Here is a 22,607-nt window from a genome sequence, read left to right as displayed (position 1 = left end):
CGGGGGCTGCCCTGCCCCACGTCACAGGTGCTTCCTGCACCGAAGGACCTCCACCCGTGGGTGCTGGGATACACTGAGAGACCCCCCCAAAACCCCAGTGCCACTGGGGAGCCCTTGCCAAACCCATGGATACCCCCCAGTGCCATCGGGGACCCCATCCAATGCTCCCCCCAAGCTCCTGAATCCCCAGGAAAGCTGGGCCCCCCAAGCCAAGGCCCAGCCCAGTCCATGGATACCCCCAGGGCCATTGGGGACCTCATGCCAAGCCCCTGAAATCCCCCAGTGCTAAAGTGGACACCATCCCATGATCCTCCAAGCCTATGGATGCTCCCAGTGACACTGGGGACCTTTTCTCATGCCATTCCGAGCCCAGGGGTCCCCCCAGTGCCATTGGGGACCCCATCCCCGGCCCCAAAAACCCATGGATCCTCCCACCGCCACCACCAATGACTCCTTCCTGTGCCCCTCCCAAACCCCTGTGTGCCCCCCACCCCATTGGGGATCCCATCCCAAACCCATGGGTACCCCCAGTGCCATCAGGGACCCCATCCCATGCCCCCACAACCAAGGGGTACCCCCAGTGCCACTGGGGACCCCGTCCCAAGCCCATGGACACCCATCAGTGCTTCTGGGACCCCTACCCAAGCTCCCCCCATTCCTGTGGGTGCCCTTCTGCACCAGGAGCCCCCCCAGTCCCACCAGTGCCCCCAGTGTGGAGGTCTCACATGGTGACCACGCCCCTTGGCCAAACCACGCCCACCAGCCGAGGCCACGCCCACGGCGCGCATTGCGGGTCCTCCAGGATGCCAGGTCCGCTAGGGGGCGCCTGTAGCAGCGGCAGCCTCTCGCCGCCGCTCCGCGCCGCGCTCTGTCGCCCCGTGACGTCACTTCCGGGAGGCGCGGAGGCGAGGCCGCGGTGAGTGCCGGGGGTGAACCGGGAGCCCCGGGAGGGGATGGAGGGAACGACCCCGGTTTCTGTCCCGGTCCCTGTCCCTTGGGCTGGGGAGGCTCCGGAGGGGCGGAAGGTCCGTGGCTCGGTGTGCTAGGGGCTCAGTGCAAGTGGAGGGTCCTGGTCTGGAGGGGCGAAGGCCCCGTGCTGGCGGAGCTCTGAGGCCTCGGGCCCGGTGTGCTGGGCTCTGGGCGCTCTGGAGGGCGGAGAGTCCCCGGCCTGGGGGGCTGGGCGGCTCTGAAGGAGCGAAGGGTTCTGGGCCCGGTGTGCTGGGCTCTGGGGGCTCTGGAGAGACGGAGGGTCCCGGGTCTGGGGGCCTTGGAGGAACGGACGCCCGGGATAGATGTGGGGAGGTCTGCGGTGCTCTGGAGCAGCGGAGGGTCCCGGGTCTGTGAGGGGTCTGCAGGCTCTGGTGGGGCAGAAGCCGCAGTCCGGTGTGCTGCAGTCTGGGGGCTCAGGGAGGGGTTGAGCGCTCGGGCCCGGGGTCCCAAGGGAGCTCAGTGGCAGTGGGGGGGTCCGGGGGGGCTGTGGTGGAGCAGAGACCCCGGGCCCGCCGCGCTGGTCCGGGGAGGCTGGGAAGGGCTGGGAGGTGCAGGATGGAGGGAGGCACAGGGGACACTGCAGAGCCCAGGCGGGGGGAGCCCGGGAGAGTCCCGGTCCAGGCAGGTTTGGCCGCCACGGACCCGCCCTGTGCCCCCTCCCCAGCCCTGCCGGCAGCACCATGTCCTCCGAGTCCAGCAAGAAGAGGAAGCCCAAGGTGATCCGCACGGATGGGGTCCCAGCCGAGGGCAAGAGGGGCAAGGGCGACACGGACCAGGTACAGACCTGCCCAGGGACCCGCCCACACCCCTCTGTGCTGGCCTGGCTTTCCCTGCTGGAAAACAATGCCCAGAGAAGCTGTGGTGGCCTCATCCTGGCAGTGTCCAAGGCCAGCTTGGACTGGGCTTGGAGAGGACTGGGATAGTGGAAGGTGTCCCTGCCCACGGGACTGGATGGGCTTAAAAGTCCTCCCTTCCCACCCAAACCATTCTGGAATTCTATGAACTGTGAGATCCAGTTCCCCCAGCTTCCAATGCCTCCTAAACTCCCGCTGTGAATTCCTAAACCTGCTTCCATCTCTTTCAGGAGACACAAACACTCCTCTGGAGAGTGAGCACAAAGCTGGAAGATCCCTCAGGGATTTGCATGGTGCCTTCAAACCCTCCCGTGAGCAGCAGGATAGTGTAGGATCAGCCAGAGTGGGGAGCGGGGTGGAGGAGGAGGAATCACCTTTCTGGTTTGTCCTCTGTGTCATGTAGGTCATGGAATATCCTGAGATGGAAGGGATCCACAGGGATCCTCCAGTCCAACTCCTGGCCCTGCACAGACACCCCAACGGTGTTAATTCAAATCTATAACAATAAAAGACAGCCTGAACTCGCCAGGTGTTTTAGTGACTGGTGGGTTGGGGATTGTTGGAACTGAGTCTTTTCCCTGTGTAAAGCCATGGGACTCATGGGCAGAGGCAGAAATGGCAGCTTGTCCCCCAGAGCCCTTTCCAGAGGGAGGGATGAGCCACGGGAGGTGTTCTTGCCTTGGCAGGATGTCAGGTACTACAGCGAGGAGAGCGAGGTGGATCTGCGTGACCCCATCAAGGACTACGAGCTCTACAGGGAGACCTGCCAGGAGCTCCAGAGGCTCATGGCAGAGATCCAGGAGCTGAAGAGCCGGGGCATCAAGGAAAATGTGAGGAGAGGCTTCCACGTGTGGTGTAACATGTCTGTCATTTGGTGTTTCCCCATTATTCCTGTAGGAAAGGCAGCAGGAGCTGTGATGTCTCCTGGGCAGAGTCAGGGAAATGGAGCAGCCTCCCTTTGCCAGGCTGCTGGGGCAGGAATTGAGCTCTGGAGATGGAACAGCCTTCTTTGTCCAAGGCTGTTGGGGCAGGAATTGAGCTCTGGAAATGGAATAGTTTCCCTTGTCTTGGCTCCTGGGACAGGGATTTAGCTCTGGCATTAGAATAGCCTCCCTTGTCCCCGGCTCCTGGGACACATCAGGTGCTTCAGGCTGAACCAGCTCTGTTCCTACTGCTGAGGAAAATGGCTGGAGTGATTCTCTAAGGAGCCTGGACCCCCTCCCAGTTATTCCCAGCAGAGCCCTGTGATATGGCAGCAGGAGGCTCCCTCAGAAGCCCCAGTGACATAAATGTGGCTCCATAGCACAGCGTGGAGCCCCTTTTGTGGCTGGAATTCCCTGCAGAGATGGTGCCAGCCATTTCTCCTGCTTCCAACCCCTCTCTCCTGCCCCTCAGGCCTCGGAGATCGACGAGCGGCGCGTCCAGAGCTGTGTCCACTTCATGACCCTGAAGAAGCTGAACCGCCTGGCCCACATCCGGCTGAAGAAGGGCAGGGACCAGACCCACGAGGTACCCAGGAGGGGCTGGGAGGGAGGGATGCAGCTTGGGATTTAGGAGGGTCAGAGATGGGGCAGGTCCTGCCTGTTCTGTGTGTGTGGTGTGAGGGTTTCACCTTGGCCAGGTCGTGGGGTTTGAGTCGAGGGTTTGTTCACAGGCTCTGTCTTGGTTTGAAACACAGGTGTCTGTTAAGGAAGGCAGGAGCCTCCCTTGAAATGGAAAATGTAAACCTCCTCCCTCTGAATTACTATTATTTTGAAATAAAAAGGCTCTCAGGCAAAGATGGGGGAATAGGAATAACAGTTCTTTACTAGGAAAATTAAAAATACAAATGCAGTAGTACAAACAAAAACAAACCCTGCCAGAGTCAGAACAGGCCCTGGCAGCCTGTGGGTCAGGGTGTGGCACAGTCCCATTCCATGGTGGCTCAGCCCTCCTGCAGTGCCAGCTGTGCTTCTGCTGGAGCAGGATCCTGGACAAGGCTGGAGTTTTCCTCTGAAGCTCCAGGGCTGCTGGAGATGGGCCTGGGCTTCCTCTGGGAATGCAGTGGGGAAGAAAGCTGCTCCTCTGGGAATGCAGTGGGGCAGAAAGCTGCTCCTCTGGGAATGCAGTGGGGCAGAAAGCTGCTCCTCTGGGAATGCAGTGGGGCAGAAAGCTGCTCCTCTGGGAATGCAGTGGGCAAAGGCTGCTGTGCTGTTCCCAAGGTCAGATTGGATCCAGGTAGGAATGCTTGGCTCCTCCCCTGGGCAGAGCCTCTCCCCATGGGATGCTGGAATTTTCTCAGCCATGCAGGGACACTCAGTGGCCATGAACAGCAGAGATCTCCTGGAGGGAGGATTGGCTGTGGGAGAGATAAAGAAAAAACTGCCCCATGAACAGCAGAGACCTGCCCCAGCTCTGACAGATGGGGATAGAACACACACCCCCAGCTACACCTTTCAACCTGAGACAGGCTCAGATCCTGGTAAACTCCTGCTGGGTGCAGGGCAGCTGTAATTAGATGAATCATGAAGGAGCAGTATCTGCTTTTGTCTTGAATGTAGTAGGAGGTCAGAAGCTCTGTTTCGGGGGTCTGGTGTTGGCAGGTGTATCAATGGGTGTGTGACTGGCCTGGAAACTCCACGTCCAGAGTTCTCAGAGAAGGGATTCTGTGAGCCCCAGCAAATGAGCCCTGTCCTGTGCCTTGGATTTGAAATGTGCAGGAAGGAGCAGGATCAGTTTCCTGTCACAATATTTTGCTCCTCCAGCACTTAAAACATCATTCTTCTCCTCCAAAATTGTTGCATACTCTAAAACCTGCTGTCCCAAGCTGCTGTAGTGGGGTTGTGGTGACTCTGTCTTGGTGACTGTTTTTCCTGCTCCATCCCTGCTCTGGCTGTGTCTGTGTTTCAGGCAAAGCAGAAGGTCGATGCCTATCACCTGCAGCTCCAGAACCTGCTCTACGAGGTGATGCACCTGCAGAAAGAGATCACCAAGTGCCTGGAATTCAAGTGAGCGTGGCCAGGGAGCAGAGGGATCAGTGGTGTGTCTGGGATGGGTGGGTGATTCCCACCCATGGGAGCTCTACCCACATTCACGGCAGGAGCAGAGCAGGTGATCCAGGTGTTTGTGATCATGGAATGGTTTGGATGGGCAGGGACATTAAAGCCCATCCAGTGCCACCCCTGCCATGAGCAGGGACACCTCCCACTGTCCCAGGCTGCTCCAAGCCCCACCCAGCCTGGCCTTGGGCATTTCCAAGGATCCAGGGGCAGCCACAGCTGCTCTGGGCACCCTGTGCCAGGGCCTGCCCACCCTGCCAGGGAACAATTCCTTCCCAATCTCCCATCCATCCCTGCCCTCTGGCAGTGGGAAGCCATTCCCTGTGTCCTGTCCCTCCATCCCTTGTCCCCAGTCCCTCTCCAGCTCTCCTGGAGCCCCTTTAGGCCCTGGCAGTGGAGGTCAAAACAAGTTCAGCTCACTGATGGTGGTGGCTCAGTAGCAGGGCAGGAAGCCCCAGTGGGACACTCTCCTGTGGGACACATTGAGCACTTCCCACTTTTCCCTGGTCTGATCCATGTGTCCTGGCAGATCCAAACACGAGGAGATCGAGCTGGTGAGCCTGGAGGAGTTCTACAAAGAGGCTCCCCCTGAAATCAGCCGCCCTGCCATCACCCTGACCGAGCCCCACCAGCAGACCCTGGCCCGCCTGGACTGGGAGCTGGAGCAGCGCAAGAGGTGGGTCCGTGGTGTTCCCATTCCATGCCCCTGCTCCAGGGATCTGGGCAGACACCCAGAGCTGCTGGGAGAGCAAATGTAGGGATGGAGATTTTCACACGCTCTTGGATCAGTGTGGAACAGGCATTTATTGTGTGGCTGGGAGATTCTCTCCGTGCAGAGCTGGGCTCGCTGGGATCCTTGTTCCATAGGTCAGGGAGTTCTCTGGCACTGCCTGATGATCCAAGGAGCAAAGGGAACTCGTCCTGGCTGGAGCTGCTGCCACTCCATGCCATGGTGTGGAGCTGCCAACCACACCGGGCTGGGACAGCCCCGTGTCCAGCTGCTGGCGTCACCACTGTCCCAGGGCTCAGCTGCTCCCTGACTCTTGCCCCCTGGGAAAAGCAAACATGACACAGCATTTCTCTGTTTGGATAACAGTCAGGCAGTGTCCAGGAACACCTTCTGGAAAGATCAGTTGGAATGTGCTGGTGGGTGCAGCCTGAGGGGGCAGCTCAGCAGAGCAGATGAGAGCAGCCTCCAACCCTTCATGTTTCCCTTTTCCCAGATCCTTTCCCTAAAACCTGGTTGCTTTTGCCTGGTGAAAGGCACAGCCAGGATCCTCCAGCTGGCTCTGCCTGTGGCACAAGCAGAGGAGTGTTCAGCGTGCAGATCTCTGAGGGTTGTGTGTAAAAATGATATTTCAGACCTCATGGAGACCCTGAGCTGCACATTAAATTGCTGAGAAGCCTTGGAATTCCCACTCCTCGCTCTGTGGTGTCTAAGGAATGCCCCTGTCCATCTCCCACCACTGCTGAGGTGGGATATGGTTGGTTCAGCTGTTCACAAGCAGATGCCAGTGGTGCTCTGGGCATTTTCTGATGTTCTTGGGGCTGTTGACATCCATCCATAATTTATGTTGGTGTTTTCAGGTGTGCAACCCCATAGGATTGGCTTTGGATTCTTCTCCACCTTGCTTGTGTGAGGTGCCTCTGGAGTGGTGTGCAGGGATTTCAGTAGCTCTGTTTTGGGAAGGTGTGTGAACACTGGAGCTTGTGTAGGAGCCTGTTGGGATATGCATTGACCCCCACAAATACAGTATTGCTTGGAAGGAGAATCTAAGATCTGCAAGGTTAGGTCTGTTCCCCTTTGGAGAGCCCTTGTCCTGGGCAGGTCACTTCCATACCCAATTCCCTGCTCCTGCTGGGAAAGGGCTTGCAGTCAGCAGCAATAAGGGGATTTGGTGTGTTCTCCCTAAACACAAGTGTATCAGGGCTTGGAGCATCGTGGTGGGCTTGCATTTTCCTGGGTTTTCTCTGTTGAACTTTGACTATGTGACATGAAGTGGCTCTGGGGATATGAAGTGACAAAGCCTCTTGGAGAGGTTGTGGCTGCTGGCAGCAGAACCTGGTGTGGGAGCAGATCTCCTGAGGGAAGATCCAGTTGCTGCCCCTCTGTGGAGCACAGCTCGAGGCTGAGCTTCCCCTTTTCCTTGTCTGTTTTCCATCTCCAGTCAGTTCCTTCCTGCCTCCACTTGCCCTTGGCATTAGGAGCTCTGTGTTTGCCCCATGTCTGAAGTTTCCTGGTTCCTTATGTCAGGGCAGGAATGCTGGGGCTCATCATCCAGGTGGACCCCAGCAGGTTTAGAGCTGTGGTGCGTGGCGGTGACAGAATTCCCACCCCTAGGCTGGCAGAGAAATACAAGGAGTGCCTGACCAGCAAGGAGAAGATCCTGAAGGAGATTGAGGTGAAGAAGGAATATCTGAGCAGCCTCCAGCCTCGACTCAACAGCATCATGCAGGTACCTGAGCCCTGCAGGAGGTCACACTCCGGGGGGCAGCTCCTGGGCTGGTTTGGGTTTGGAGATGTTTCATTCCCACTCGAGGTGGGCAAGGGGCAGATCCAAGACCCCTCCAGAGTCTCCTTTTTTATTTATGCAGCAATTCCTGCAGAACTGCAGCTGCAGGAGCTGCTAAATGGGCCTTTCCCTGGAGAGCCCCAGCCTCCTGTGACTGCCTTGGGAGGGAAGAACAGGAGAAGGAACTGGGTTATTTCCAGATCCAAAACTTTCCCAGCAGAGACAGCTGCCAGCCCTTTCCTGGGGCTCTCCATGTTTAACCCTGCACACCTGTGCTGGCTTCATCTCCTGCTCTCTCAGGCTGAGGAGGATGAGCTGTTCCCTCTCCCTGTCATTCCCCAGGCCTCCCTGCCTGTGCAGGAGTACCTGTTCATGCCCTTCGACCAGGCTCACAAGCAGTACGAGACCGCCCGGCACCTCCCGCCGCCTCTCTACGTCCTCTTCGTCCAAGCCAGTGCCTACGGACAGGCCTGTGGTGAGCACTGAGGGCACAATGCCCCCCATGGGCCAGACTTCACTCCTGCCTGCAGGAATCACCACTTTTTGGGGGTCTTTCCCTGCTGTCTGCTCTACTGTCAGATTCTGCTGAGCTCAGAGCAGCAGGGTGGCCCCACGGCACGGTGAGGCAGCAGCATTTGAAACCTTGTTTGCTCAGCTGCCTCGCTGGAAGAAGTGCTTGGGAAGCTCCCTTCCCACCCCTTCCCAAGGTCAGCAGGGATGTCCTTGCAGCCTGTGAGCTGGCTCAGTGCTGTCACAGCATCCCCAGAGCTGTCACTCCCTGCCTTGTGCCACCTGTGGGTGGTGGGGAGCCCAGGCCTTGTAGAGGCCATTCCCACAGCTCACCTGGAACCTTTCATCCCCTCAGTAAGCTTTGAATTTTGAGGGGATTTCTGGAGCCTCCCTGAGTTGGGAGGGATTTCCTGGAAGAGGTCAGGAATCCCACTGGCCTGTGCACACCTCCTGTGTGGTGTCACCTGTTCCTCTCAGTGCCAGAGGAGCATGGAAGGACACAGTGGTGTTTGGCCACACCAGGTCCTTGCTGCATCTGCAGCCATGGTGACACCACTCTTTGGTCCCTGTTTGTCCCAGCCAGACCCCAACCTCTCTTGGCTCTTAATAAAGATTTGGCCCTTATCTTTTCCAGGGAGAGTCCCTCAAAACCCAGCATTTTCCATTCTCTGACCTCATCCTGCCCAGGAGATCCAGCCCAGTGGTGGCCTCACAGACCTTTCCAGACAACCTCTCTTCCCACTGGCCTTTTGCTGGAGCTTCCTTCACCAGGAACCAGGAGCTTTAGGGGCAGGGCTGCTCTGCCCACTGCCTTTGCAGCAGGAGTGGCATTCCTAACTCAGTTTTCCTGTCTCCTCTGCAGATAAGAAGTTGGTGGTGGCCATTGAAGGAAGTGTGGAGGAAGCCAAAGCCCTTTATAAGCCACCTGAGGACTCGCAGGGTGAGTTGTGGTGTTGCCCTGGGGACTTGTTCCTGTGTGTCTGCAGCTCCTGAGACCCTGCTTTTGTTGGGAGAGGGGTGTCAGGGGGAGCCGTGGGCTTGGAAAAAGCCCTGGTGGTCCTGCTGGTGGTGGGAGAGCTGAGCCCTGGGTGATCCCTGCTGACACCCCTCTCTCTGCACAGATGATGAGAGCGATTCTGACGCAGAGGAGGAGCAAACCACGGTAAGGGACAGCACTGTCCCCCTCTGAGTCCTCCCCCAGCACTGCATCAGGGGAGCTGCTGGGAGAGCTGGGGCTGGCTGGGGCTGGGAACTGCCCCTGCACGCTGGGAGTGTGTGTGGAAGTGCAGTGATGTCAAATCCTGACTTTTCTTAGGAGGAAGGAGCTGCCATTTCCAGTTGGTGTCCCAAATGCAGGAGCAGCCAGGGTACAGAGCTGCTCCTCTCGTGTCCCATCCCTGCAGCTCTCCGGCTGGAGCTGCTCCACTTTGTATAAATAGCCTGAGGGCAGGGAGCTGTGTCCAACAGGGAGGGATCTGTGTCCATCCTGTGCCAGAAGCATTCTCTGCACCAGGGCTTGTTCAGCACTCCTTGGAGGAAGTGTTTCTCCTACAGATAATTCCAGCTAGATGCTGAGGAGAGGCTGGAGGTGCTGGTTGTTCCCAGCAGCAAAGCCTGAAGGGGCTCTGGGCCTCCACTCCCAGCCCCCAGCAGCAGAGCCAGGTGTATGGGGCTGTTCTGTGGGGAAGGGTAAAGGGAGGGGCCTCATGTGTCCAGAGAATGGAAGGGCCTGGAGCCCCAGGAGAGGCTGAGGGAGCTGGAAAGGGGCTCAGTCTGGAGAAAAGGAGGCTCAGGGGGGACCTTGTGGCTCTGCACAACTCCTGACAGGAGGGGACAGCCGGGGGGGTTGGGCTCTGCTCCAGGGAACAGGGACAGGAGGAAAGGAAAGAAGAGTTTGTCAGAGGAGGATATTGGGAAAATTCCTTCCCAGAAAGGGCTGTCCAGCCCTGGCACAGCTGCCCAGGTCAGTGGGGGAGTCCCCATCTCTGGAGGGATTTAACAGCTGTGTGGTTGTGGCACATGGGGACAGGGGTCAGTGGTGGCCTTGGCAGTACTGCAGGGGTGGTTGGACTTGATGCTCTCAGAGGGCTTTTCCAACCTAAAGGATTCAGTGATTCTAGGTTCTGCCTCTTGCAGTGGGAAAGCTTTTGGGCCAGCAGGTCCTTGGCTTTGTCTCCCAAGAATGGAGACTTTCCCTGGAGCTGAAGGAATGACGGGAACTGTCAGCTGGGGCTGAGTGAGGGTTTCCTGCTCCTCTCCTTCCCCAGGACAGCTGTGACCATGGGGGATTGTGGAACTGGACTGGAGGGAAAGAGCTGTGGGCTGGGAAGGTGCATGGGTTGGTGAGGAGCAGGAGAAGGCTCTGACAGCTGTTTTGCCCCCCCAGAAGCGGCGCAGGCCCACCCTGGGCGTGCAGCTGGACGACAAACGCAAGGAGATGCTGAAGAGACACCCCTTGTCCGTCACCCTGGACCTGAAGTGCAAGGGTGAGGAGCTCTGGGGTGGGACAGCAGCTCAGGGACTGACCCCAGCAGCACCCTGGGGACCTTGGCGGGAGCTGGAAGTGTGGAGGGGTTTCTCTGAGCTGGAGCAGCCACCAATGTCACCCCTTCTGTGTGGGCAGACGAGAACGTGCTTCACCTGACCTTCCACTACCTGATGAACCTCAACGTCATGACAGTGAAAGCCAAGGTGACCACTGCCATGGAGATGACCACAGCCATCAGTGCTGGGTAAGGAGAGCCCTGTGGGCAACAAGCCTGGAGATCATCAGGCAGTGACTTCATGGCGTTTGAGAGTCCTGCAGAGCCTGGAGATCATTGGCCAGTGGCTCCATGGGATTTTGGAGCCCTGCAGAGCCTGGAGATCATTGGGCAGTGACTCCATGGGATCCAGGTGCCCTACACAGCCCAGAGCTCATCAGGCAGGGATCCCTCTGTCCCTGTGGGTCCGGGAGCCCTGCACAGCCCAAGCACCTTCCTCCCCCTCTCCTCTGCCATGAGAAGCCAGAGTCAGGGAGTTTGGGAACCTCTCAGCAGTGCCAGAACTGTCAGGAACTGAGGGAAAGTCTCTCCTGCTGACACATTCAGCCTCCCTCCCACACGCAGAGCCTGGCAGCTCCCTCACCTGACTGTTCCTGAGGTCACCTTGTCCTGAGCTCCAGAGATGCAGCTGCCTCTGCCTGTGCTCCCCAGAGCCTGCTGGAGCCTGATTGGTGTGAGGAAAAGCTGAAATGGCAGCTTTGGGAGCCTGCCCAGGGAGCTCCCAGCAGCTGCCAGCTCTCTGGTGCCTCTCCCTGGGACAGGAGGTGCCTGAGGAAAAGGGAGGTGGGAGAAGCTGGTCTGGGCTTGCCTAGGAGCAAGTGCTGCCTCCCAGCCTCTCCCATATGCAGCCTCCTCTTCCTATTGGGGTTCTCTTATTGCTGCAGACACCCCAAAGCCTCTGTGACAGCAGCTGGAGATCCTGTGCAGGGCATTCCCTCCCTCCTGCTGCCCTTGGCTGTGTTACCCCAAACCAGGGAGGCTGTGCCTTGAGCCAGGCCCCAAATCCTACAGCCCATTGTGCCTGGCCGGTCCTGTGAGTACAGTCAGACATGAGGAATTTTATGGCACTAGAGGGAGCAGCTTCCTGGAAGAGCAGGAGCTGGTGCCCTGTGATTTCCATCCTGCTCCAGGCAGGGAGGAGACAGCTCTCCCTTTGGAGTGGAATTAGGGGAAAGTCATTCTGGTCTTGAACTCATGAAGCTCATAATCCCCTTCTCTGGGCTTGGAGCCTGTTCATGGAGGGATGAAGAGCCTAGACTGCTGCTGACTGACCTCTCTCCTCTTTCTGCCAGGGACCTGCTCTCCCCAGACTCCCTCCTCAACTGCCTCTATCCAGGGGACCACGGGAGGAAAACGCCCAACCCAGCCAACCAGTTCCAGTTCGATAAAGTGGGGTGAGTGTCACCCAAGCCATTGCCATTAGTTCCTTGCTCCAGCACAGCAAATCCTCCCTGGCTTGATGTGACCCTTCCTCATTGTCCCCACAGCATCCTGACCCTGAGTGACTACGTGACAGAGCTGGGACACCCCTACGTGTGGGTGCAGAAGCTGGGCGGCCTGCATTTCCCCAAGGAACAGCCTCAGGCATGGCACAAACCCCTCCCCTCTCCCCTACAACATTGGGCTGAGCTCTGGGGTCCCATCCTGTCCCCCTGCTGGTACCAGCAGCTCCCAAACCATGGCTGGGACAGGCTTTGCTGGGCTGGATCTGTGTGTGGGGCCATGCTGACGTATTTCATGTCACACGTGTGATAGTCCAAGCCCTTGTAGTGACTAAATGATGGGTGCTTGTCCCTGTGGGGATGTGGCTCCTGACACTGCCATCCCTCCTGCCCACAGCACACAGTGGCTGCTGACAATTCCCTGAGTGCCAGCCACATGGAGCTGACTGTGAAGCTGCTCCGGAGCCGCCTGCAGTCCCGCCTGGCCCTGCACAAGCAGTTTGCATCCCTCGGTGAGTGCTGGGCTCCCCACCCTTCCCTGGGGACAGGGGTGCAGTGGCAGGGTCCTGTCAGGCTCCCCACCCTTCCCTGGGGACAGGGGTGCAGTAGCAGAGTCCTCATGCAGGGAAGCATCTCTTCCCTGCTCAGCCAAGCTTCAAGTGGCCATGGTCCTGAATCCCAGTTATTCCAAGCTGCTGCTCATCAGCCAGTGCCTGAACTGGGAGGGAGAGTGGAACATCAGCAATCACAGGAGAGGAGACATCAGCTGGCTATGTCACATTTGATGGGTGGCAGTGCCACCCTCAGCATTCTCAGTCGTTCCCTCAGCCCTTGGGAGTTGTAGGAATGAAGGAACTGCCCTATTTTGGGTGGCAGAGGAAGGCTCTGGCCCTTCCAGTGCCCAGCACCTCTTTGGGAATGGCCATCCCAGTGCTGGGAAGTGATTTGGGACATGCTGGGAGGTGAGCTGCACACCATTCATGTTGTGTGCCTGTCAAGCAGCCCAGGGATCCAGTGGGATCCCATGGGATCACAGCCCAGGCCTCTGCTGGGCACCTGATGGAGCTGCTGACATCATGCCTGGATCCTGCTTTGGGAGTGTCCCCACTGCAGGACAGTGGCAGAGCAGTGTTCCCAGCCCTGCCCTGCTCAGGGCCCTGTCCTTGCTTTCAGAGCACGGTGTTGTGCCGGTGTCCAGCGAGTGCCAGCAGCTCTTCCCGACCAAAATCGTCTCGCGCCTGGTGAAGTGGACTGCCATTCCCTATGAGGATTATGCTGTAAGTGCTGAGCACGAGGCTGAATCCCTCCCTTCCAGCTCCCACATTTCACTGGAGCCATCATTCCTCCTCCTCCCCCCAGGAGCTGCCCTACACTAAGGATGTGATAGAGGCTGGCTTGGCTGAAGACACTCACCTCTACTACATGGCCCTGATAGAGAGGGGAACAGGTAGGCAGCTTTCCTTCCTTTGGGAATGCCAATCCTCATCCCAGGGCAGCTTCATGGGTAATCCAGCTGGCTGGAGGGCCTGTGAGTGACACCTTTTCCTTGCTCAGCCAAGCTGCAGGCGGCCGTGGTGCTGAACCCCGGGTATTCCACGCTGCCTCCCGTCTTCAGCCTGTGCCTGAACTGGAAGGGAGAGCGCAACAGCAGCAACGACGACAACATTCGGGTACTGTGGGGCGGGGGCTGCATTTTTGGAGGTGTCCCCAGCAGTTCTGTGTCTCTAACAAGGGAATGTTAGAGTGAGCTGGTGGCTGGACACTCCTGGGAATGCAGAGTAGACATCCAAGCCTGTGCCAACCTCATCCCTGTTTTCCAGGCCATGGAGAGCGAGGTCAATGTCTACTACAAGGAGCTGTGGGGGCCCAAACCCGGCTACCAGCTGCTCACCAACCAGCTGCAGCGCCTGTGCATGGTGCTGGACGTGTACCTGGAGACAGAGCCCCACGATCCCAGCGTGGAGGGGCCCAAGGAATTCCCCCAGGAGAAGATGTGTCTGCGCCTGGTCAGGTGGGAGCTGGCCCGGGGGCTGAGGGTGCTGCCAGGGACTCTGGTGGCATTGCTGTTCCTGGAAGCCTGTCCTAGAGGGATTGGCCTGCACAGCTGGGCAGTAGCCCCGGAACTGGGCCATTTCTGTGGGTGCCATGGGATGTTCCTGATCCCTGTGGTCACAGCCTCTCCCTCTTCTCCTCTGCCAGGGGTCCCCTGCGCCTGAAACCCTTCAAGTTCAACTACCCCCAGGGGTTCTTCAGCCATCGCTGAGCAGCCCTGGGCCTCATTCTGGGATGGGACTTGTTCACTCTGTGGGAGGAGTGTTCCCATCCTGACGTTTCTGCTCCTTTTACAATATTTTGGGGTTTGTTTGAAGGTTTTGTAGTCAAAGGGATTAAACTGAACTAAAGAAAAAAATGTGTGGGTAGCTTGTCTGTGCACAGGGGCTGGGATGAAGGATCTGTGAGGGCTGCAGCAAGCCTTGTGTCCCAGCCCTGGGCTCTGGCAGCCTTTGCAGGGATGCTCCCTGCCTCCTGACTTCCCTCCCCACTGGGGAGCTGAGATGGCTAAAAACTGAGGTGGCTAAAAATAGCCCTTTTCCAGAGCCCGCACTGCAGCCCCAGCCTGTCCTTGCCAGCTGGCTGCCATCCCACTCCGCACAATTCCTGCATCCTGGGGGGCTTCTCTGCCCCCTGGGCTTGGAGGGGAGCAGAGCAGGGTCCTGGGAGAGGCAGGAGGAGGGTTGGGACATCCCGACTTGTCCTGGTTGGCATCAGGGAGTTGGGATGTGCCCCCTCCCCTGCACCGCTCTGTGTGGGGGTCCCAGACTGGCAGAGCTGGGGTTCCATCCTCCTTCCGAAGGTCACTGTCCCTCCTTCATCCCAGCCTGTGTCTCCCCTGGGAGTGACTTCTCCCCCAGGAGGCCTGAGAGCCCCTCTCCTGCTCCCCCCAGCCCCTGCCCTCAGTGCAGTGCTGCAGTGCTGGGCTGTGCCGCAGCCCTTGGGTTAAACCAGGCTCTCCCAGTCCCTTGGGAGCCATGCTTTAAAAAAAGAAGGAAGGGAAAAAACACACTGAAATCCTTTGGAAAGCATGGCAGGGCTGGCCCTGTGTCCATCCTCAGTACACAGGGTCCTCTGTGCCTGCTGTGGGGTGTGTTTCCCCTCCAGAAAACCCCGTGACACCTACCCCGGCCCTGGGTGACAGATCCCAGCCCCACATTCCCAGCTTCTTTCCCTGTCTTCTCCCCAGGACAAGCCAGCAGAGCCAGGGTGTCTCTGTAAGCACTTTTTATTTGGTTATTGCACAGAAAGCAAAAATCAGTGGGCTGAGGTTCCTGGTGCACCGTGTGTGTCTGAGCATTCCAGCAGCTCCCAGCCTCTCCCACCTCTGCCCAGAGGGACTGTCACCCCCCAGGGCAGGGCAGGACCCCGCCAGCCCCCCCAAGCAGCTACAGCTCTGCATTGCACTCATCCATCCATTGCACATACATTAAATAAATGCACTTAGAGGAGAAGGGTGGTGGGGTTCCCCTGGGGGTCCCCCCTCTTCCCCTGGGTTATAATTCAAGTGTTTAAATGTGGCGCTCGGCGAATATCACGTTCTGCGAGGGAAGCAATCGCCCACCCGAGGGGCTCTCACGGGCCTATTGCTAAGGGAAAGCCTGGCCTGGGGGGCCCTGGGGGTCCCTGGGGTCCCACCCTGGGCCCAGCCATCGGAGGGAGCGGAGCAGCTCCCGTGCCCGGAGGTGCCTTCGGCGCCCGGGACTCTTCCATCACTTCTTCCCCGGCTCTGGGGCTGTGCCCTCCTTGCTGGAGGGAGCCTCGGCTTTGGGGGGTTCCTTACTGGCTTTGGGCTCATCTTTGGGTTTTGCTTTAGCTTTGGGTTCCTCCACTTTCTTGGGTTCCTCTGCCTTCTCCTTCTTGGGTTCCTCCACCTTCTTAGGCTCCTCTGCCTTCTCCTTCTTGGGCTCCTCTGCCTTTTCTTTCTTGGGCTCTTCTGCTTTCTTGGGCTCCTCTGCCTTCTCCTTCTTGGGTTCTTCTACTTTCTTCTTGGGCTCTTCTACCTTCTCCTCAGCCTTTGGTTTTTCAGCCTCCTTGGTGGCCGCTTTGCTGACCTCCTGCTGAGGTTTTGCTGGAGCCTCCTCAGCTTTTCCCTCTTCGGCAGGTTTGGGGCTTGGCTTGGTCTCTTTGGCCTGTGGAGCTGGAGGTTCTGGCACAGCAGCTGCCTTCTCCTTGGGTTTCTCCTCTGCCTTGGCTGGGACGTCCTTCTTGGGAGCTTCCTCCTTCTTACCCTGCTCAGGCTTGGAGGGAGCCTTCACCTCCTTGGGCTGCTCCTCCTTGGCGGGGGCCTTCGGAGCAGGGCTTGGCTCCTTGCCTGGGGCCACTTCCTTCTGCGGAGACTTGGCCTCCTCCTTCGTGGGAGATTTGGCTTTCTCTGGGGACTTCACAGCCGGGGGCTTGGCCTCCTCCTTAGAGGGGCTTGGGGGCTTCTCTGGGGACTTCACAGATGGGGGTTTGGCTTCCTCCTTAGAGGGAGTTGCAGGTGGCTCTGGGGATTTCACAGCTGGGCTCTTGGCCTCTTTAGAAGGGGCTGGGGGTTTCTCTGGGGACTTGACAGTCGGGGTCTTGGCCTCATCCTTTGAGGGGGGTGTGGGTTTCTCTGGGGACTTCACTGTTGGGGTCTTGGCCTCATCCTTTGAGGGAGGTGTGGGTTTCTCTGGGGACTTCACTGTTGGGGTCTTGGCCTCCTCCTTAGAGGGTGTTGGTGGCTTTTCAGGGGATTTGACAGCTGGAGTCTTGGCTTCCTCCTTTGAGGGGGTCGGGGGTTTCTCTGGAGACTTCACAGCTGGGCTCTTGGCCTCCTCCTTTGAGGGGGTTGCAGGTTTTTCTGGGGATTTCACAGCTGGGGTCTTGGCCCCCTCCTTTGAGGGGGATGGGGGCTTTTCAGGGGACTTGACTGCTGGGGTCTTGGCCTCCTCCTTTGAGGGGGACTCAGGTTTCTCTGGGGACTTGGCCTCCTCCTTTGCAGGAGACTTGGCCTTTTCTTCACCCTCTTCTTCAGCTTTCTCCTCTTCTTCTTCCTCTCCCTCTTCCTCCTTCTCTTCAGCTTTTTCCTCTTCAGCCTCTTTCTCAGCCTCGTCCTCCTCTGTGACCTCCTCGGTCACCTGGATTTCCTCTGTCTGCTCCTCCACAATCACTGTCTCCTTCTCTGATTTTTCCACCACCTTGATCTTCTCCTCGCTCTTCACCTTGATGCTGGTGGTGATGCTGGGAGGCTTGGGGACCACCTCGGGGTAGGAGAGCATCCCAATGCCAGTCTCGAGCCGATACTCCTCCCCTTCCAGGAGCTTTCTGCCAGGGAGAGACCAGGGCAGGGCACTCAGTGATGGCTTCCCCTCTCCTCCTGTGACCAGGAGCTGCCAGCAATGTCCTGCAGCTCCATCTCCCTCCCTGCCCCATCCTGGGTGATCCTCCTGCTCCTGTGGCCTGGGATGAGCAAGTTTTCTTGCCCTTCCCTCCACACACCACTGGGTCACCCAACTGGACATTGCCCACCACAGCTTTGGAGGATGGTGATCTGCTCACCAAAAAGAGCCCAGGCGTTTAACAAGGGACCTTGAGCAGACCTGGCTGAGACCCCCCCACACCTTCCCCTGCTCCCCCTGTACCTGTAGGCAGCAATTTCGATGTCCAGGGCCATTTTGACATTGAGCAGATCCTGGTACTCGCGGAGCTGAGCTGCCATCTCCCACTTGGTGTTCCTCAGCTCGCTGTCAAGCTGCTGAATGGTTTCCTGTGGGCAGACAGAGCAATAATGGGGGGAGGACACACATGGCACAGTCCCCAGGAGCAGGGGGACACAAGAGCACCCCTAAACTGTCCCCTGGTCTCCAGCATCACGGTGTCCTCATGGAGTTGTCTGCAGCCACCTCCTCCTGCAGACGCACAGGGAAGGGGACACAGCCAGGGGTGGTCCCAGGGTGTCCAGTTGCCTTGGGGGCCTGGCAGGAGCCCTGCATGCCCTGAGCAAGGAGCTGCATGCCAGCTGAGCCCCTGGCCCGCTCCCAGCACTGCCTCCAACAGGGACAAGCAGTGGGAATGCTTCTAGGGGTGAAGTTCAGTTCACTGAGTGCTTCAGTTCCAATGGGAACTGAACTCCAGCTGGAGGCTGACGGGCACCACTCTGGGGACAGCACTTCCTCCCAAGGCCACCAAGGCAGCCTTCACTTCCCAGATCTGGGGGACAGGATGTGGCCCAAACCCTGGACACACTTCCATGGCATTTGTGACCATCCTCACAGGCAGCTCAGTGCCAGGCAGAGCCATGGGGCAGCTCCAGGGCTGCTGAGGGACACAACAGCCCGGACACCACCTCAGGCTCTGGGTTCCTGATCCCTGTGGGCTGGGGAAGGCCAGACAACTCCTTCACATCCCTGAAGCCAAAATCCCAGCGCTGCCCCTCCCCAGCAGCCTGATGGTCCCACCCCAGCCTGGGCCCGCTGCCCACTGCGCCACGGCACCTGGTAGGACAGGACATCTGCATGATGGCGCTCCTCCGAGTCCTGCCTCTGCCTCTCCAGTGACTCCTGGGTCCCTTTGAGGGCTTCCAGCTCGGTGGTCTTGGCCTGGAGCTGCCGGCGGTACTCGGAGATCTCCTCCTGGGCCAAGCGCATGGCATCCGTGTTCACCTTGGCCACCTCCGAGAGCTTGTCCAGCCTCACTGCAATGGAAAAGGGAAGCTGTAGGGCGGGAGGGAAGGAGGCTGCAGCCTCCCCTCCTTGAGGAAACTCAAACCTGTCCATGCCACACATCTCCATCCTCTGCAGAGCCACCCCAGCTCCCTGAGTGCTCTGCCTTCCTCACCCCTCACTCCATCTCTGCCGGGAAGTGAAGGAGGACGGACAAGACGAGCTCGGGGGTGTTTCTGCCATTCTGGACTTCAGCCAGTGCAGATCCTCGCTGCAGCCCCCGCCTCCCCTTCAGCTGTGCCGCAGAACCCTGCCCCACGGCACTGCCCCCCATGCCAGACACGCCAACCCTGGCCCGGGGCGGGGGGGTTTTACCGCAGCGCCCTGCGGACACCCCAGGGGACGAGGCGGGGCACAGAACGAGGGGACGGGAATGGGGAGCTCCGACCCTGCGGCTCCCGGGGCAGCCCCCGCCCCGCGGGACGGGCGCCCCAGGGCCGGCGCTGCCGCTGCCCGCGGTGCTGAACCGCCGCTGTCCGCGGTGCTGGACCCGCCCTGCGCGCCCGGGGGGCTCAGCCTGGGGTGCCGACCCCACCCCGCGCCCCCCCGGCACCGGACTGTCCCCCCGCCCCCCAAAAAGAGCCACTCCCTGTCCTCCCCTCCCGCGTCAGGGATGCGGTACCGCCCCCCTTCCCCCCAGCACTGCAAACACCCCTGGCTTCGCCCCGGCTTAGAGGGACCAGCAGAACATCCTGCAGCGTCAGGGGGGCCCGGCACCCCAAAAACTTGCGGGGTGCCGGGCCACTGAACCTGGAACTCTCCCCGTAACTCACTGCGGGGCAGAGGGGAGTGGGGCAGCGCACCCGCAGGCATTGGAGCTCTGGTGGCAGGGATGGGGTCACCCTGAAGGCCTCCCAGGGCGCTGGGTGTACGGGAGGTCCCCGCACACTGCTGGGGTTGGGGGGCACTAAGGCCCTTCCCGAACACAATATATGGGGCTCGGTATCTCAGCACCCTCCAGGAGCACAGTAGAGGTGGGAGGGGTCCCTGCACCTCCCGGGGTGGGTGCACCCTAACGCGATACAGAGGCGCGGGGGGGTCCCCGCATCCCTCGAGCCTCCCTCGCTCTCTTTTGCTCCAACCCCATCCCGGAGCGCGGCAGCCCAGGGTGTCCCCGGGGAGGTACCGGCGCGTTTGGCGGCCACACCCTCGCACTCACCGCGGAACCACTCCTCGGCCTGCAGGGTGCTGCGGGCCGCCGTGCCCTCCAGCTGTGCGCGCAGGTCGCGGAGCGCGGCGGTGACGCCGGGGCGCAGGGAGGCGGGGGGCTCCGCGGGCAGCTCGGGGCGCGCCCCGCGCAGCAGCGCTCCCACCTCGGCGCGGTGCTGCCTCCGCAGCTGCTCCGCCTCCTCCCGCAGCGCCCGGGCTCGCTCCTCCAGCGGCGCCCGCGCCCGCTCCTCCTGCGCCGAGCGCTGCGCCAGCCCGCGGGCCGCCGCCTCCAGCTCCGAGCGCTGCCGAGCCTCGTCCTCCAGCCTTCCCCGCAGCGCCGCCACGTCCTCGGCCAGGCGCGCCCGCTCCAGCCGCAGCTGGCCCTTCTCGGCGCCCAGGCGCAGCACGGTGCCCCGCATGTCCCGCAGCTCCCGCGCGTACAGCTCGCCCATGGCCGAGCGCCCCGCCTGCTGCTGCCGCAGCGCCGCCGCCTCGGCCGCCAGCGCCCGGTTCTGCTGCTCCAGCGCCCGCACCCGCTCGATGTAGCCGGCGAAGCGGTCGTTCAGCACCTGCAGCAGCTCCTTCTCGTTGCGCGCCCGCGGTTCGCCGTTCAGCGAGTCCAGGCTCTCGGTGGAGGACGCGGCCGCGCTGCCGCCGCCGCCCCCCGCGCCCCGCGCCCGTCCCACCACCGGGGCCGGCCACGAGTAGAAGCCGCTGGAGGCGGCGGAGCGCGGGGCAGCGCGGCCCGGCTCTTTGCGGAGCCCCCCCGGGGGGCCCAGCAGCGTCTCCAGCATCAGGCTCATGGCGACCCCCGCCCTCGCTGCGGCACCGGCGCGGCCGCCCGCTTTATAGCGCTCGGGGCGGCCGCTCCGCCCCGCCACCGGCAGCGGGGGTGGGCACGGGCACCGGCCCCGGCACCGCCCCGCGCCGCCGCCGCAGCCCCGCGGGTGCGGGGGGACCCGGCTGCCACGCCCAGGTGGGGAGCGGGAGCCACACCAGAAAGGAGCGGATTGTCCCCCGGCGGGAGAAGGGGGACCCCGGGGCACAGCGGGATCCCGGGAGGGAAAACAGGACCACCGGGAAGGGAGTGGAGAGCTCCCGCAGGGAGCACGGAGTCCTCCCGGGCAGATAGCGGGACCCCCGGGAATAGAGGTTGGGATCCCTGGGAAGGGAGGAGGGAGCTCCTCAAGGGAGAACAAATCCCCCGGGCAGGGAGCAGGACCACTGGGAATAAAGAACGGGAGCCCCGGGAAAGGAGCAGGGACACCCCAGGACAGAGTGAGGACCCCGTGGGAACTGGAGAGCCCCTGAAGCGAGAAGGGACCCTCCGAGCAGAGAGCGGGATAAGAGAAATAGAGGGTGGGACCTTCAGAAAGGGAGGTGGGACCCTCGAGGACCCCATGGAGAGGGAGTGGGGACCTCTGGATGTGACTGTGAGTCCCCTGGGCAGAGAGAGGAACACCTGGGAATAGAGTGGGCTCCCCACGAACAGAGAGTGGGACCCTGGGGAGGGAGCTGGGACCACCCAGTACAGAGCAGGAACCCACCCCGGTGTGAAGGAGAATGGGGGACCCCCGGGTGGCACAGACAGCTCCTCCAAGGGCGGGGCAGCGACCCTGGGGTGGGGCCGTCACTTGGTGTCCCCCCGGATCAGGCAGTGACTGGGGCTGGGGGAGGTGGGCTCCTGCTGGCTCTGGGGGGGTGCCGAGAGGGTGCCCTGGGGGGGCAGTGGACACCCCTGCGGGATGCCGGGGAGCTCCCGGCAGGGAGGGATGGGAGGGCCATGTCTGCCATCCCGGCTGGGATGGGGATGGGGAAGGGGATGGAGACAGGGATGGGGTGGGGGGGATGTGACCCCCAAAACCTGCCCTTGGGACCGGGGCATGCACGGGCCACCCAGCCAATCAGCACCTGGGTACCACCCAGCCAATCAGCACACAGGTATCACCCAGCCAATCAGCACTCAGGTATCACCCAGCCAATCAGCACTCGGGTACCACCCAGCCAATCAGCACACAGGTATCACCCAGCCAATCAGCACTCAGGTATCACCCAGCCAATCAGCACTTGGGCACCAACCAGCCAATCAGCATTCACAGACAGCTCGGCCAGTCAGCCCATATGGGCCAGTGGCCAATCAGCAGTCACAGACCACCCAGCCAATCAGCATAGCTGCTGCCCAGCCAATCAGCACACACAGACCTCAAGATGTAGGCAGGTACTGAGAGCTCAGCCAATCAGCAGCCAGTCCTGGAGAGCCCAGCCAATCAACACACAGCTCCATAGATCCCAGCCAATCAGCAGGCAGGAGCACAGATCCCAGCCAATCAGCACACAGCTCCATAGATCCCAGCCAATCAGCAGGCAGGAGCACAGATCCCAGCCAATCAGCAGGCAGCTCCATGGCTCCCAGGAGCAGCCCTGGTGTCCCCGCTGTCCTGGGTGGGAGCAGGGTCCCGCCCCGTCCTTATCCCACCAAAGCCATGGAAGCAGGGCCGGGAGCAGCCAGGATGCGCCAGGAGGAGAGGGAGGCTGAGCACGCCCAGCCTCGGCCGGGCCGCTGGTGGCACATCCCGGGAGGTGTTGGGGACACGGGGCCAGCCGGCACTGGCCACCCCTGAGCCCGCCCTGCTCCCGCGGGCCACCGCCGCTGACCCGCTCCCGGCCATTCGCCACCAGCCTGCGGCCACGGGGGACCCACGGGCCGGGACCCAGAGCGTCCTTCCCACGCTGGGGCCAGCCGGCTGAGCCAGGGGGACGCAGCCTGTGCAGGGTGTCACCCTGTCCCCCGCACCCCGTGTGACCCCCGATCCCAAGCCCTGTATCCA

At 60.7% G+C, this 22,607-nt stretch overlaps 2 protein-coding genes across 10 annotated transcripts; one reads left to right on the top strand and one right to left on the bottom strand.

Moving 5' to 3' along the window:
- Positions 1 to 17: 17 nt before the first annotated feature.
- THOC5 (THO complex subunit 5) lies at positions 18 to 14,294 on the top strand. 9 transcript variants are annotated; one of them, XM_053959351.1, is made up of 21 exons: positions 18 to 916; positions 1,655 to 1,706; positions 2,075 to 2,155; positions 2,531 to 2,674; positions 3,240 to 3,353; positions 4,734 to 4,831; positions 5,412 to 5,558; positions 7,224 to 7,338; positions 7,738 to 7,870; positions 8,768 to 8,845; positions 9,027 to 9,067; positions 10,292 to 10,391; positions 10,529 to 10,637; positions 11,741 to 11,842; positions 11,936 to 12,032; positions 12,288 to 12,402; positions 13,064 to 13,167; positions 13,250 to 13,337; positions 13,445 to 13,560; positions 13,711 to 13,901; positions 14,090 to 14,294. In XM_053959351.1, the coding sequence occupies exons 1-21, from the start codon at positions 321 to 323 to the stop codon at positions 14,151 to 14,153; spliced, it is 2,685 nt and encodes an 894-aa protein (XP_053815326.1). In that variant the 5' UTR covers positions 18 to 320; the 3' UTR covers positions 14,154 to 14,294. The 9 variants fall into 9 exon arrangements, with proteins under 9 accessions (XP_053815326.1, XP_053815325.1, XP_053815327.1 ...); XM_053959350.1 differs by having other exon boundaries at positions 1,655 to 1,766; XM_053959355.1 differs by lacking the exon at positions 18 to 916 and adding an exon at positions 927 to 1,025.
- An 858-nt stretch (positions 14,295 to 15,152) lies between these two features.
- NEFH (neurofilament heavy chain) lies at positions 15,153 to 20,588 on the bottom strand. The gene is made up of 4 exons (XM_053959153.1): positions 19,790 to 20,588; positions 18,403 to 18,602; positions 17,551 to 17,675; positions 15,153 to 17,233 (listed from the first exon to the last, which is right to left on the bottom strand). The coding sequence occupies exons 1-4, from the start codon at positions 20,580 to 20,582 to the stop codon at positions 15,655 to 15,657; spliced, it is 2,697 nt and encodes an 898-aa protein (XP_053815128.1). The 5' UTR covers positions 20,583 to 20,588; the 3' UTR covers positions 15,153 to 15,654.
- Between the last annotated feature and the right edge of the window lie 2,019 nt (positions 20,589 to 22,607).

Source organism: Vidua chalybeata, chromosome 18 (assembly GCF_026979565.1).
Source record: "Vidua chalybeata isolate OUT-0048 chromosome 18, bVidCha1 merged haplotype, whole genome shotgun sequence".
Lineage (NCBI taxonomy): Eukaryota > Metazoa > Chordata > Aves > Passeriformes > Viduidae > Vidua > Vidua chalybeata.
The sequence above is the reverse complement of the archived record's forward strand: the minus strand, read 5'-3'. Positions and strand labels throughout refer to the sequence as shown.